Raw genomic sequence first — 13,862 nt, forward strand, 5'->3', positions numbered from 1 at the left:
CACGTGAACCCGGCACGACCACGTCGCCGCGCCGCGCCGCGCCGCCCGCCACCGCGCGGCCACGCCTCCGGCCTCTCCTCCTCCCCTCTTCCCCTGCCCCCACGCCCGCCCTTTATCCGTTTCGGAAAAAGCAGCGAGTTCCTGACGGCGACACCCGGCACCCCCACCCTGCGTCGTGCCCGCCCGCTTCGTCTCCCTGCGCCGGGGGCCCCGCCGGCGAGCTGGTCTGTGCGCCAAGTGTGCCTCAGCCCACGCAGCAACCGCAGCCACAACTGGAGCCCGGCACGGCAGCCACTCAGGCCGCGGCCCCCGGCCCCCGGCTTTATCAGCGGCGGCAGCGAGATTCACCCAGAATATTTGCGGCGACCACGCCGGGATTCCGCCAGAGGATTAGCCGTCCGTCCGTCAGCAGCAGCGGCAAGGGCATGGCGGCCATCGTGGCGGCGCGGGCGTCCGCGCCCGGCGGGGCGGCCGTGAGCACCATCGCGGCGTTCCACAGCCACGCGTCCCCGTCCCGCGCGCTCCCGCGCGCCGTGGCCGCCGCCTCCTCCTCCTCCATCGGCGCCACCAGGCGGTTCCACCACGGCCCTGCGTGCTGCTTCGCCGCCAAGCCCACCACGCCCGTGGCGGCCGAGCTCGTGGACGAGGATGGATCCGAGCCGGCGACGGCCAGCGCCGCCTCCACGCAGGAGGCCGCGAAGCCGCGCAAGAAACGCCGGTCCCGGAAGGCTAAGAAGTCCGCCACCGCCGAGCTCGAAGAGAAGGACGAGGGGACGGACAAGCCTGCGGCGCCGGCAGCGCCGGCAGAAGGCGAGGCTAAGAAGAGGAAGAAGGAGGCCGGCGCCGAGGAGAATGCCCGGGCGTTGGTGGCTGGCCTCGACGACGTGATCGTCAACCCGGTGGGGCTGGGGCGGCGGTCGCGGCAGGTGTTCGACGAGGTGTGGCGCAAATTCTCGCGGCTCGGGCAGATTTCCAGCGCCTCGTCCACGGCGCTGGCGGAGGAGGAGCAGGCCGTGCTCATCCGCGGCGGGCCCATGTGCGAGTTCACCGTGCCGGGGGCGCAGGATACCACCGTCCTCGTCGTCGGCGCCACCAGCCGCATCGGGCGCATCGTCGTGCGCAAGCTCATGCTCCGAGGATACAATGTCAAGGTCAGCATACGCGCGGCACTGTGCTTCTTGATAGCTTCTCCTGAAATGGTGTTCGGTGATTTGGCTGAAATGGCAACGGCTTTCTATTCTTCTGTTAAAACTCACAACATTGGAGTAGTATAGATCAACATGCAACCTTAATTATTGCATAGGCTGTGAAAAATTAAGGATAAATGATTCTAATTTAGCATTTCAATTTTCGCAGCTTGTCATTGTAAGATTTTTTATGCTTCATGCTACTAATGTCTGTCTAGATTTTCCTCCTCGCCTGCAGCTTCTGAAACTGCTGACGTGCTCCAACTGCCAGTGTGATCGTCATTGCCAGCCTAATTTAGCTGAGCTTAGATCATGGCTCATTAAGTTGTCCCTTCCATCATTACATGCTGGAATTCTAGAGTTTGAGTGTTCCACTGTGTAATATGAACACCCTTGAAACAATCTACAGTACAAAATTAACGATGCACATTTTTTTTATGAAATGCCAAGATGATTTATATTGCTAGTTGGCTCCTGGGAAACAGCCAAATATTACAGAAACCACCTCCCTTAATTTCTGTTTGAAAAGAATCTGAAAATTTGAAAACTGATGGATTTTCTCTCCTCAACGTCTGAGCTGTTTTCTCGTGCAATTGGTGCTGTTATAGTGTTTTACTTTATTTAAAGACTTCTTATCGGTGTTGTCTTCGATAAATTAGGACAAGTTGAACCTAACTTTCTCCTATCATCACAGGCTTTAGTAAGAAGAAATGATCCCGAAGTGATAGATATGCTCCCAAGGTCCGTGAACATTGTTGTTGGTGATGTTGGTGATCCTGCAACTGTCAAAGCAGCTGTATCAGGCTGCAGCAAGATAATCTATTGTGCAACTGCACGCTCAACTATTACAGGAGACCTAAATAGGGTTGATAACCAAGGAGTAAGGAATGCTAGCAAGGCTTTCCAGGTATTCCTTCTAACTTAATTTTCTCATGACAACATCTATTTGTATTAATGTTACTGTGAACCATCACTCCTAAATGAAGCATGTCACGGAGCTCAGCTTTGTACTGCAGGACTACTACAACGAATTGGCCCAGCTCAGGGCTGGTAAAAGCAGCAAGAGCAAACTACGTATAGCAAAATTCAAGTCAGGAAAGTCCTTGAATGGTTGGGAGGTGCGCCAGGGATCTTACTTCCCTAATACCTTCGCTTCTAGTTTTGATGAAGGTATCGATGCAGCATTTGAATTTTCAGAAGACCGGAAGGCCATTTTCTCAGGTAGCATATTCTGTTCTGTAAGTTTCAGGACATGATTTTCAGTAAAAAGAATTACTCTGATTTACCTGGTTGTTCTGGTTTATTATGCATGTCCTAGGTTTCTTATGGAACTTCCTTATTTTCAGGATTTGTTTTCATGAGAGGTGGATACGTTGAGATATCAAAAAGGCTCTCTCTTCCTCTAGGTTCCACCCTAGACAGGTATTTGGAGCTCTTATGTTTTGCTTATTCTCTGATGTTGCAAATCTTTATGCGTGAAAATATGCATCAGAATGTATTTTGTGAGTGCGACATTTCACTTCTGTTGCTCTATGCATAGGTACGATGGTTTACTTTTTTCTGTGGGAGGAAATGGAAGATCATATGTTGTTATTCTTGAGACTGGTCCACTGGCAGACACGTCCCAGAGCAAGAAATATTTTGCTCGGATGACTACAAAAATAGGCTTTTGCAGGGTAAGTACTAGGTAGTGCTTGATATCTTATCTATATGAGCGAGATGAATGCTAGGCAATTAAAACATGTAGAATTTGATCTTTTTGTGTTTGTTTGCTGCAGGTAAGAGTGCCATTTTCATCTTTTCGGCCCGTAAACCCACAAGATCCTCCCCTGGACCCTTTTCTTGTGCATACACTGACCATTAGGTTTGAACCAAAAAGGCAGGTTAGTGATATACGCTCATATATTGTATTAACTTCCATTGTCACCATAAGACAGTAAATGCAGCTTTGGCTATGACATCAAAAGGGTGGCTTAGCAACTAATGCTTTCTGCAGAGACCTGGTGATGGATCTCAAAATGCAAGTGACCCCCGAAACTTTGAGCTAATATTGGAATACATCAAAGCCTTACCTGTAAGTTGTCCATTGATTTACTTTCACATGACCTAGGCTACTTGTTTCCTTTTCCCTCCCCTAGTTACATTGAAAACTTGAAACACAAGTATTCTTCTGTTGAAATTTCTTCAACATTTCCATCTAATCATTTACCAGGAAATATTACCTCTCTGTCTCATGAACTTATAAGGATAGTCTCCTTGTTTTTGTGCAGACCGGACAAGAAACAGACTTCATATTGGTGTCATGTGCAGGTTCAGGAATTGAACCTAACAGAAGAGAACAAGTTCTGAAAGCCAAGAAGGTTCTACTTTGCATAACCACTTAGACACCTGTATGTCTATCTAATTCAAATATTTAAGGATCTTGATACTCTTATAGGCTGGAGAAGATGCACTGAGGAGGTCAGGCCTTGGATATACAATTGTGCGCCCGGGCCCGCTGCAGGTATCTACTAAAAAACTTACTGATATTTGTGAAGTGAAGTTTCTAGCAATTCACTTTGGGCTCTTGATATTAGCAGTGTGCAGATATAGACATATGGTTAACCCAGAAGCAATCTATTTCTTCTTATGAGCCAAACATGGCAGTTACTTTCATTTTGTTACCTGTGTTTCATTTGACCTGGTTGCATGATACCATGACGATCCTTTTTATATTGTTTCAGGAAGAACCTGGTGGTCAGCGTGCATTGATCTTTGATCAAGGGAATAGAATCTCTCAGGTGATATACCATGAACCATTAGTTGCTTGCAGGATGCCATGTTATACGGAGCATATGCTACATTGAACAGTATATCTTTTAACTTCCATACGTAGGGTATTAGCTGTGCTGATGTAGCAGATATTTGTGTCAAAGCATTGCATGATTCCACTGCAAGAAACAAAAGTTTTGATGTAAGATTCCATCTTCTTCTCTCTTTCATGTATGGCGATGATTTCCATACTGACAATAATAAGTAGTTGTGCAATGACTAACTTATTGCTATGCACTCAATTAGGTATGTTATGAGTACGTTGCTGACCAAGGGAACGAGCTATATGAACTTGTAAGCTTATAACTGAAATCCAAAATTGATGGATCTTCTTATTCCAATGAAGGCCATAAATTGGTGTTTCTTGTTCGTTTTCATGTTTTGTAATGCGCTGTGAATGTTTTTCAGGTGGCTCATCTGCCAGACAAGGCTAACAACTATCTTACACCTGCATTATCTGTTCTAGAGAAGAACACCTGATTGATGTTCTCCGAGACTCAGATATGTGTGATTATATGGGTCATGTAATGAGTATATTTTCTCCTCTTGTAAAGCCATACGTTTTTCTTTTGTATACAAGCCTTGTGGAATTCACATGGTAGGCCGTTTCGGCACTTTTTGTAAAGATCGTCGCGCAGATCGACTTCAGGAAACCAATATGATGACTTGTTGTAATTATATAAGTTCTCATTTCCTCCTCTTCATTTGAAAACGTAACCATTCGCATTTTGACAGCAGAAAAGAAAATAGAAGAGACCTACTTTTGAAACGCAGGAAGCAATGCCCCTTATAAAATGATGATATGATTTGTTTACAAACTTATTTATATGTATATACTTATCCTGAAAGTCATAAACTTGTGGCCACAAGTTCAGAATGCAAACCTGGCCTACTTCTAAGTGTAAATTGCAATGTCTTGCTACGTTCACCGTGTCGTAGCTCTGCGACTGGTGTCCTCACGACCTCAACCCGCCCGCGCCCCCCCAACACCCCCCCCCCCAAAAAAAAAGGTTTACTTGGTTTGTCTCTTCCAGCAAATTTGTCATGAGTAGGTGCATTTGTTGGTTCTGTCACGGTAGATAGGACTGGCTATCAAGTTAAGCTGTGCTTACTTTCTTTCGTATCATTTCCTATCTCTACTATTTGTAAAGCAAGCAATAATTCTTTGGTCTGTGAATCGGAATCCTAATTGGAATCAAGACAAATCAATCGGAATTCCAATTGAAACCCTAACAAATCAATCGGAACTCGGACCTTCAATGCCTCATGCAGTCAGAATTCCAATTGAAACCCTAACAAATCAATCGGAACCCGGACTTTCAATGCCTCATGCGGTCACAACTCTATACATGGAATGAAAATAGAATGAAAGAGTATAAAGTTGGTCGCCTCACGTAGATCCGGATAAAATTTATATTACCCGTAGCAATGCACGAGCATTATGCTAGTAAATATAGTTTACAAACAAAGGGAGCCTAGCCTAAACGTTACTTTGATTTGAAATGACTATATTTAAATTTTGAGACAACATAATTGGAGCAATTTTGCAAAGTAGGATTTTTTTTGAAGAAAAGGGTTTTTATTTTTGGCGAGTTTGCTGACAGAGGTCTAAAATTGAGAGCGTGTATGCAAAGCTGAACATATTGTACCTTGTGAATTGGGATATGTGATGGTCTGAAGTCTGAACTCAGACCTGAACGGGGAGTAGGTGACAGACAAACAGGGAGAGGATGGCGACAAAGAAACGCAAGCCTCTAGCAGTCTAAGGCGGGCGTCGCCATCGGCAAACCGAGGCCACAGGATTAGCAGCCCTCTCCGAAATCCCTCTCGTGCTGCTGCATCTCCTCCCCCTCATCTTCTTCTTCTCCAGCGTCCAGGTAAGCCTGCCGCCATCTCTTCCTCCGCATCTTCTTCTTCTCCAAGATTTGGAAGCCCTTGACTGCACAACATCAATCCCCTGATTCGATTTCCTCTGAGAATTACCACTTCCAATCCCAACCTCAGTTCAATCCAACCGCTCCACCTACTGTTCTCATCAAGATCCCAAATTTTAGTCGAATTATGCAGCATTAGAAGATAAGATAGTTCCCAATTGCTGACCATGTCTGCGGAATCCATCTTATTGGCGTTGACGTTGCAGTTAGGCCATGGCGTCCACCGTCTCCTTCTCCCCTACCAACGTGCAGATGCTCCAGGGTAGGAGCGGCCACGGTCACTCAGCCTTCGGGAGCTGCTTCGCTGTTCCAAGAGCCGGGCCAAGGTTGCGTTCCACGGCTGTCAGGGTCAGCAGCGAGCAGGAGGCGGCGGCGGCCGTCAGGGCACCGTCAGGGAGGTCCATCGAGGAGTGCGAGGCCGACGCCGTCGCTGGGAAATTCCCTGCTCCCCCGCCCTTGGTTAGACCAAAGGCTCCTGAAGGAACACCGGAGATCAGGCCCCTTGTATGCATTCACTGGATATCCAATGTCAATTATGCATTTATGCTCTCTAGTGTAATTGCAAAATTCTGAATTGTAGAATTCCTTTCCCACGAATTTCTCAGGACATGACAAAGCGTCCTCGTCGCAACAGGAAGTCGCCTGCTCTTAGGGCTGCATTCCAGGAGACGAGCATCTCACCTGCCAATTTTGTGCTCCCATTGTTTATCCATGAAGGTTGGTAGTGGAATGCACTGACTTGAGTGTTGGACACAAGAGATATTTTGATATATGTAGTTTGCTTGGTGATGATCTGCAGGAGAAGATGATGCTCCTATTGGAGCTATGCCAGGGTGCTATAGGCTTGGGTGGAGACATGGACTTCTTGATGAGGTATTGGGAGTGTTAGTAATTATTTCAGATCATGAATGTATATTGTAGTGTTATTTTTGTTTGGAGACATAGAAATATATTTTTTGGTCATTAGTATTAACTGTTCAAACTGATACTATATGCAGGTTTACAAGGCACGCGATGTTGGTGTTAACAGTTTCGTTCTATTTCCAAAAGTTCCCGATGCATTGAAGGTCTGTTAATGAATATAACAAATTTCTTTTTTGCTTTTGTCTTGGTGTGGCTCATACTCTTCTTTTCCTCCAGACTCCAACAGGAGATGAAGCATATAATGATAATGGTCTGGTTCCACGTACAATCCGCTTGCTTAAAGACAAATTCCCTGATATTGTAAGTTTTGTGCCCCTAATTTAATGTCCAAAGCTTGCATCATTGTTATTATTATCTTTCCTCTAAATCATTTGACTGATTTAGGTTATCTACACGGATGTTGCATTAGATCCTTATTCGTCTGATGGCCATGATGGTATTGTGAGAGAAGATGGTAAGAAAGATGGTCATCTTTTTCTTCTATCTTGCACACATCAGAGAATGAGAGCGATATATGATTGTGACCATTTTCATCCATTCGCAGCATATTGATCTTGCTATTCCCCAAAAGAAAAAAAAAACTGTAAGGCCAAAGTAGTTTTACAGATTTGGACTGAAAACTCAGATGATTACAACTGTTCACCTTTTTTCCTAAGGACGTAAACAATTAATTTCCATGTCTTCATAAATTGTCCACAGTAAGCATCATGTCAGAGTTACTTTCTTTCCGGGAGGCCTAAACAATAAAGTTTTCAAAATGTTGGTTGACTAGAAGTTAGTTTGAACCATGTTTTGTGTTTCTTGTTTGCCTAGCTAAACTTCTCATAACTGCTCTTATTGTTCAATCAGTGACTTCAATGATTCCCTTTCATGAAGTAACTGCTAAGAAGCACATTAGTCAAGACGTCGATTTGGCTTTTACGTTATGTTGCACAATGATACTTGAGTTTTTATTTTTAATTAAGCACTTTAAATAAGTAATCTGATTTTTTTGAATCTGGACCAGATAACAGTCATAAGGATCTCCAAAAATAAACTGTTTTGCTCCAGCTAATCATTGGCTTGTTTCTTTCTTGCATCAGGAGTAATTATGAATGATGAAACAGTTTATCAGTTGTGCAAGCAAGCTGTTTCACAGGTCAATCTTGTCTCTTGATATTCTGATAATGGCATGACTGCATTAGTTTTTTTCTCAAAAATTGCTTCCCTAAATAAATAGGCCCGTGCTGGTGCTGATGTTGTCAGCCCTAGTGACATGATGGATGGCCGTGTTGGAGCACTTCGTGCTGCTCTTGATGCTGAGGGTTTCCATGATGTTTCCATTATGTCCTACACGGCGAAGTATGTATCTATGCTGTTCATATCGCCATATCATTTCCATGCCCCATATTGCCATCCTGCTACATCTGCAATGTCTGTTTTTACAGGTATGCCAGTTCATTTTATGGCCCATTCAGAGAAGCTTTAGATTCAAATCCAAGATTTGGAGACAAGAAGACGTATGAAACTGACACCAAAGATACTATTTCCATCTAATTAACAATCTATTTTCTTGACATCTACATGTTTGCTTTCTCTTCATTCTGAAGTTATCAGATGAACCCAGCCAACTACAGAGAAGCCCTCATAGAAACTGCAGCAGATGAGGCAGAAGGAGCTGACATTCTTCTAGTAATGATCCTGCTCTGTATATTACAGTGGCTTGCTATGAAGATGGAATGTTTATGTGTTGGTCTAAAACCATGGTCCTCATTTGACAGGTCAAACCAGGATTACCATACTTGGATGTCATCCGACTTCTTCGGGATAATTCAGCGCTGCCGATTGCTGCTTACCAGGTTAGTTCATTATGTAACCAAGTCTATTGTGCAATTGTCCCTTTTATTTCAACAAAAAGTTCAGGTTCCTTGTTTGGTGTCAACGTGCGGTGCCAATGCCATTTGTCTATTCAATTGCCTGTTGCATCGGCACTCTACTACATATAAGAATGCAGTCTTTCCATTTGCTGGACACCTCAGTGGTTAACCTTTTTTTTTTTTGAAAAACTCTTACTGGTTAATCCTATCTTCATTGCCGAAGAAGCTTTCTTTTTTGTCCAGATCACATTACTCATAAATTATTCTATGCTTACATTTAGCACCATCAGTATCTTAAAAAAAAATACTTTAAGCACAATCAGTTTTATTTTGAGCATGGTCACTTATTGATCATTGCGGCATGCAATGTTGCACCCCTGCCTATGCCTGATCCTTATTTTGTTTTACTTCCCAAGAATTTTGTTCAGTTCTGTGCTTGCTGTTGCATATCTATATCCTGCATGAAAAATACATTTGTTGGCATCAATAGAACATATATTTAACTCATCTGAAATGTTTTGCTGGCACCGACGTGTGTCTGAGCCTACTAATCCCCCGGCCCTTGTTCAGGTTTCGGGCGAGTACTCGATGATCAAAGCCGGCGGGGCGCTGGGCATGATCGACGAGCAGAAGGTGATGATGGAGTCGCTCATGTGCCTGCGGCGTGCCGGCGCTGACATCATCCTGACCTACTTCGCCCGTCAGGCCGCGGGCGTCCTGTGCGGCATGGGATCCAAGTAGGTCAACCCTGAAGAAACCCTGAAGTAGGTCACGCGACGTGATGAGTTTTGAGTTCAGGCTTGTCCTGCAGCCGCGCCAGTTGGTTGCCAGTAGCAGCTTGCAAATATCGGGCATGTTTGGTTGTATATCTCAAGCGTTAAAAATTGCCATACATTTTCTGCCACACCTGTCCGCCACACCTGGCTAAGGTTAGACCCTGAAATTCTGCGCCACACCTTAGCACGCTTAAGAGAATCTTGCCACGTTTTTACAGGTCATTGACGAGTGAGACATAGAAAAATCTTGCCACAAATGTAGATACAAACTAAATGTACGTCTAATTCGGTCAAACCTGTCTAACCTTAGGCGTGGCAAACTGTAGCAATTGAGGCAGCGAACCAAACTCTCCCATCTCATCGTGTTGAGGATGTTTTGAACTCGGATTACCCGAGTCCTCGAACAAGCAGTGTACACACGTGGATGATTTGCGTCAGGAAATAGTCGTGCAAACACCAAGTTCTTGTTAGCATTTTGGTAATACAGGGTAACAGAAGTGAGGATTACGCAATACTCCAATGGGCTAAAATAAATGGTGCTTGTTTTTTTTTTTTTTTGAGAAATGGTGCTTGTGGATCAGGCAACCAGGTAGGCAGATGAGCACTGTTTCCCATCTGGTTGATTACACTACCTGAACAAGAACGAGCGCACATTCATGGCGTCTCACTTGACCCCATCATCAGCTCCGGGGAAGGTGCTCATCGCCCTGGGTTGCCGCAAGAAGAAACGGTGGCCGATCGATCGATCCAGCGCGGGCGCATGCCCCGACGGCAGATCGATCGCATATGCATATGGATGTGTCAGCCGCAGCAGCACAGTAATAGCAGGCAGGCTGATACTGATCGGATCTCGAGTCGCCTGCACCGGCAACCAAGCAGACCAACCCATACGCCCGCCAGCTGCCTCCTGGCTTGCTCGCCGTTGCCGGCTTGCCGCGGCGAAACCCAAACGGAAGGGCAGCCCCAGCTGGCAGCTGGGCTCCTCTGATCTCATTCAGGCAAGGCGAGGCGAGGAACAGTGTCACGTGAAACGCGCACGGTCCAAGACAATGCCACCAGCGCTGCTAGTCAATACGATGCGCTGTACTTGCCCAACTGTTCCTGTTCCAGCAGCTACAACTGCTGGTGGTGGAGTACCGAGTAGTTTACGGCCTCCCATGGCGCCATCGTCCTCCCATCGGTATCGCTGCAGTAAATGGTCGAGAACGGGGAAGGAAGAAGCCTCCTGAACCGTCCATGGCGAGGGCCGAGGTGTGACGGCCTGCGTCTGGCCTCCCCGTAGCACGCCACGCCTGGAGCTCGCCGGCCGGCCTCGCATGTGACCTTGTCGGGGGCGGTGGCCGGCGCGCCCTTTCGAGCCTGGAGTGCTGCCGCCAGTTTGCCACTGGTGTGGACTCCACCGTACTTCCTCCTCTTCGTCGTCCCGGCACCACGCGTGGCCCATGGACGACGCTCGGAGCTTTTCGCTTCGCTTTTCATGCTTCCAATTAATCGGAGCACGCGGTTTGCCGCGCCTGGAATGGCCAGCACCAAATCTGCTCATCTCTGATGCCTCGCTTTTCTCACAAATCGAAGAGCAATTTTAACGACGCTTGCAGTGGACAGACACAGCATAAGTACACAAGGGAGCATGATGATCATGGAGTGAGGAAGCTACTGTAGTAGTAAAGAACTAAGTAGAGAAAGAACAAAGAATCCGCAGAGCCTCTGAATCCAATCTGATCGAACAAACCTCAAAAGAAAGAACCTTAAAGCTACAGTAAAAAGAAGAGCAGGAGGGGAGAAGAAATGGGGAAAGAGAGGAACAGCTACAGTGCAAGATGTACTGATGACGACGACTCTGTCTCTGGCGGGGTGCGCCGAACGCCCGGGCGCGGAGGAGGCGACCGGCCGGTCGGCTCGGCTGCTACGGCTAGTTGTTGTTCTTGTACGGCGTCGTTGGCGGCGGCGGGGACGCGTAGGACACGCCGTGGACGTTGAGCGGCGGGAGAGGCGGCGGCGGCGAGGAGTAGGCCACGCCGTGGACCGGCGGGAACGGCATCTTCCCGGGGTCGGAGGGTGGCGGCGGCGGCGAGGAGTATGCTACGCCGTGGACGGGCGGGAATGGGAGGCCTCCGCCGCCGCCGCCGGGCGCGGATGGTGGACAGTGCTGGTTCCCTGGAGAAGAAGGTGTTCCTGGGGACGGAGGGTGGTAGCCTGGTGTCGATGGCGAACCCGGTGCGCCGGGAGTCGTCGGCGGGAACGTTGAGCCTGGCGTGCCGGGCGTCGTCGGGGTGGACGGCGATCCTGGTGCGCCGGGAGTCGTAGGCGGGAATGTCGATCCTGGCGTGCCCGGAGTCGTCGGGGATCCTGGTGCGCCTGGAGTTGACGGCGGGTATGTTGATCCTGGTGTGCCGGGAGTTGTCGGCGTGGACGGCGATCCTGGTGCGCCTGGAACCGACGGGGAGTGCGGCGGCCAGACGCCACCGGGGTGCTCAGTGGGTGGTGCTCCCACGGGTTGACCGGACGGCGACCACCCGGACGACGGCGGCTGGTAGCTGGAGGACGGAGGCGAGCCACCATGGGATGGCCCGGATGAAGGCGGCATTGACGGGTTGGGGCTGCCGCCGCCGCTGGGCGGTGTCGTCGAAGAGCCCCCTGGTGGAGACGGGTACGATGGCGTCGTGGAGCTCCCTGGCGGGGACGTGGAGCTACCTGGCGGCGTCGTGGAGCTCCCTGGCGGGGGCGGGTTGGACGGCGTGGTGGAGCCCCCTGGCGGGGACGTGGAGCTACCTGGCGGCGTCGGGTATGACGGGGTGGTGGAGCCCCCTGGCGGGGTCGTGGAGCTCCCTGGCGGCGACGGATATGACGGCGTGTTGGAGCCCGGCGGCGGCACTGGCTGCGAAGGACTGCCGGAGCCCGACCCAGGCGGAGACGGCGGCGCGCTGCTACCTCCATGTTGCGCGCCGCCACCAGGAGGGCCGGACGCCGGCGGTGGTGCCTGGCATTGCGCCGTGCTGCAGTCGAACGGGACGCCCGCGGCGGCGCACTGCGCCGGCGGGCGCTGCGCGGGGGCGCCGGGGATGCAGTTCCACCTCCCGTCCGCCGTGGCGGCGGCGCACCCGGGGCGCGAGTTGAAGAAGTTGTCCTCGTAGGTGAAGTTCCTGAGGGTCCTCTGCAGCCCGCACACGGCCGGCGGCACGGGCCCCCTGAGGAGGTTGCCCGCCACGTTGAGCTGCTGGACGGCCGACATCCCGGCGACGCTCCCCGGGAGCGGGCCCTGGAGGTGGTTGCCGCTGACGTCGAAGACGGTGACCTGGCTGAGCAGGCCCACCTGCGGCGGGATGCAGCCGCTGAGCTCGTCGTCGATGAGCACGATCTCGTTGAGCGTGGCGGCCATCCGCCCGATCGAGGGCGGGATGCATCCGCCTAGCCTGTTGTGCGCGAGCACGACGACGGAGGCGGGCGAGTTGCCGAGGTTGGCCGGGATGGGTCGCGTGAGGCGGTTGTTGTTGAGGATGATGGCGTCGAGCGGTCGGTCGAAGAGCGCCGGCGGGATGGGCCCCTCGATGTCGTTGAACCTGAGGTCGAGGTACCTGAGCGCCGGCAGCGTGAGGAGCACCTCCGGGAAGGGCCCGACGAAGCGGTTGTTGCTGAGGTCGAGCTCGTGGAGGAGGCGAAGGTGGAGGAAGGTGTCCGGGAGGACGCCGCAGAAGCGGTTGGAGTTGAGGTGGAGCAGCGCGAGGTCGGGGAGGCCCCGGGGGAGGTCGTCGGGGAGGTAGCCCGCGATGTCGGCGTGGTTAAGGTCGATGCCGGCGACGGCGAGCCCGCCGCCGGCCGGGTGCGGCGCGCAGAAGACGCCGTTGTAGGCGCAGACGTTGGGGCCCACCCAGTTGGCGGTGAAGTTGAAGGGGTCGGAGAAGATGGCCGTGCGCTTCCACGACTGCAGCGCCGCGTACGCCGCCTGCAGCCGCGGGGTGGCCGGCTGCGACGCCGCGGGGGGCGCGAGCGCCGCGGCGAGGAGGAGCAGGAGGAGCGGGAGCAGCCGCCGGAGGCCCCGCCAGCCCCCGAGGGCGAGAGGAGCGGTCATCGCGGCAGCCGGCGGCGGCGGCGCGGGGTGCGTGAGGTTTTAGGTGGGGGCGAGGGGAGAGGAGGGGGAGAAGAGGGGTGGTGGGGTGGAGTGGGGTGCGGGGGAGTGAAGTGAAGGAGGGTGGCAGCTCGCGGTGTCAGGGGGATCACATGGCCGAGGGTTAACGCGGAGGCGTGGGCCGGGCGCGGCACGGCGGGGCGGTGCCGGACGGGACGGCCGCGTGGCGTCTGCGCTGCCGTTTCGGCCCCGGGACGAGACGAACGGATCGGCGCGGGCGGGCTCGTGTCCTTTTGGCGTTGGGAAGG

General features: G+C 50.9%; 3 protein-coding genes across 3 annotated transcripts; 2 read left to right on the plus strand and 1 right to left on the minus strand.

Annotated features, from left to right (window-relative positions):
- The first annotated feature begins 284 nt into the window (after window positions 1–284).
- LOC112890735 lies at window positions 285–4,700 on the plus strand. Its single transcript, XM_025957585.1, has 13 exons — window positions 285–1,151; window positions 1,882–2,094; window positions 2,204–2,408; window positions 2,534–2,609; window positions 2,728–2,863; window positions 2,966–3,070; window positions 3,184–3,261; window positions 3,458–3,547; window positions 3,625–3,690; window positions 3,911–3,967; window positions 4,063–4,140; window positions 4,245–4,292; window positions 4,407–4,700. Exons 1-13 carry the CDS (start codon window positions 426–428, stop codon window positions 4,476–4,478), a joined length of 1,950 nt encoding a protein of 649 aa, XP_025813370.1. The 5' UTR covers window positions 285–425; the 3' UTR covers window positions 4,479–4,700.
- A 1,024-nt stretch (window positions 4,701–5,724) lies between these two features.
- On the plus strand, window positions 5,725–9,835 carry LOC112890262 (delta-aminolevulinic acid dehydratase, chloroplastic). The gene is made up of 13 exons (XM_025957168.1): window positions 5,725–5,875; window positions 6,139–6,436; window positions 6,538–6,649; window positions 6,732–6,805; window positions 6,931–6,999; window positions 7,073–7,156; window positions 7,241–7,310; window positions 7,939–7,994; window positions 8,076–8,197; window positions 8,284–8,355; window positions 8,446–8,527; window positions 8,617–8,694; window positions 9,283–9,835. Exons 2-13 carry the CDS (start codon window positions 6,146–6,148, stop codon window positions 9,451–9,453), a joined length of 1,281 nt encoding a protein of 426 aa, XP_025812953.1. The 5' UTR covers window positions 5,725–5,875; window positions 6,139–6,145; the 3' UTR covers window positions 9,454–9,835.
- A 1,251-nt stretch (window positions 9,836–11,086) lies between these two features.
- LOC112889072 (leucine-rich repeat extensin-like protein 7) lies at window positions 11,087–13,557 on the minus strand. The gene has a single exon (XM_025955555.1). The coding sequence runs from the start codon at window positions 13,555–13,557 to the stop codon at window positions 11,401–11,403; it is 2,157 nt and encodes a 718-aa protein (XP_025811340.1). The 3' UTR covers window positions 11,087–11,400.
- Between the last annotated feature and the right edge of the window lie 305 nt (window positions 13,558–13,862).

This window comes from Panicum hallii, chromosome 4 (genome assembly GCF_002211085.1).
Source record: "Panicum hallii strain FIL2 chromosome 4, PHallii_v3.1, whole genome shotgun sequence".
Classification (NCBI taxonomy): Eukaryota; Viridiplantae; Streptophyta; class Magnoliopsida; order Poales; family Poaceae; genus Panicum; species Panicum hallii.

Bases quoted from the DNA above. Each gene is read 5' to 3' on its own strand.
- LOC112890735 (XM_025957585.1), top strand. From the start codon at position 426: ATGGCGGCCATCGTGGCGGCGCGGGCGTCCGCGCCCGGCGGGGCGGCC. The intron at 3,262-3,457 runs GTAAGTTGTCCA...GTTTTTGTGCAG, and splicing joins AATACATCAAAGCCTTACCT to ACCGGACAAGAAACAGACTT. The intron at 4,141-4,244 runs GTAAGATTCCAT...GCACTCAATTAG, and splicing joins CAAGAAACAAAAGTTTTGAT to GTATGTTATGAGTACGTTGC.
- LOC112890262 (XM_025957168.1), top strand. From the start codon at position 6,146: ATGGCGTCCACCGTCTCCTTCTCCCCTACCAACGTGCAGATGCTCCAG. The intron at 7,157-7,240 runs GTAAGTTTTGTG...TGACTGATTTAG, and splicing joins AAGACAAATTCCCTGATATT to GTTATCTACACGGATGTTGC. The intron at 8,198-8,283 runs GTATGTATCTAT...CTGTTTTTACAG, and splicing joins ATTATGTCCTACACGGCGAA to GTATGCCAGTTCATTTTATG.
- LOC112889072 (XM_025955555.1), bottom strand. From the start codon at position 13,557: ATGACCGCTCCTCTCGCCCTCGGGGGCTGGCGGGGCCTCCGGCGGCTG.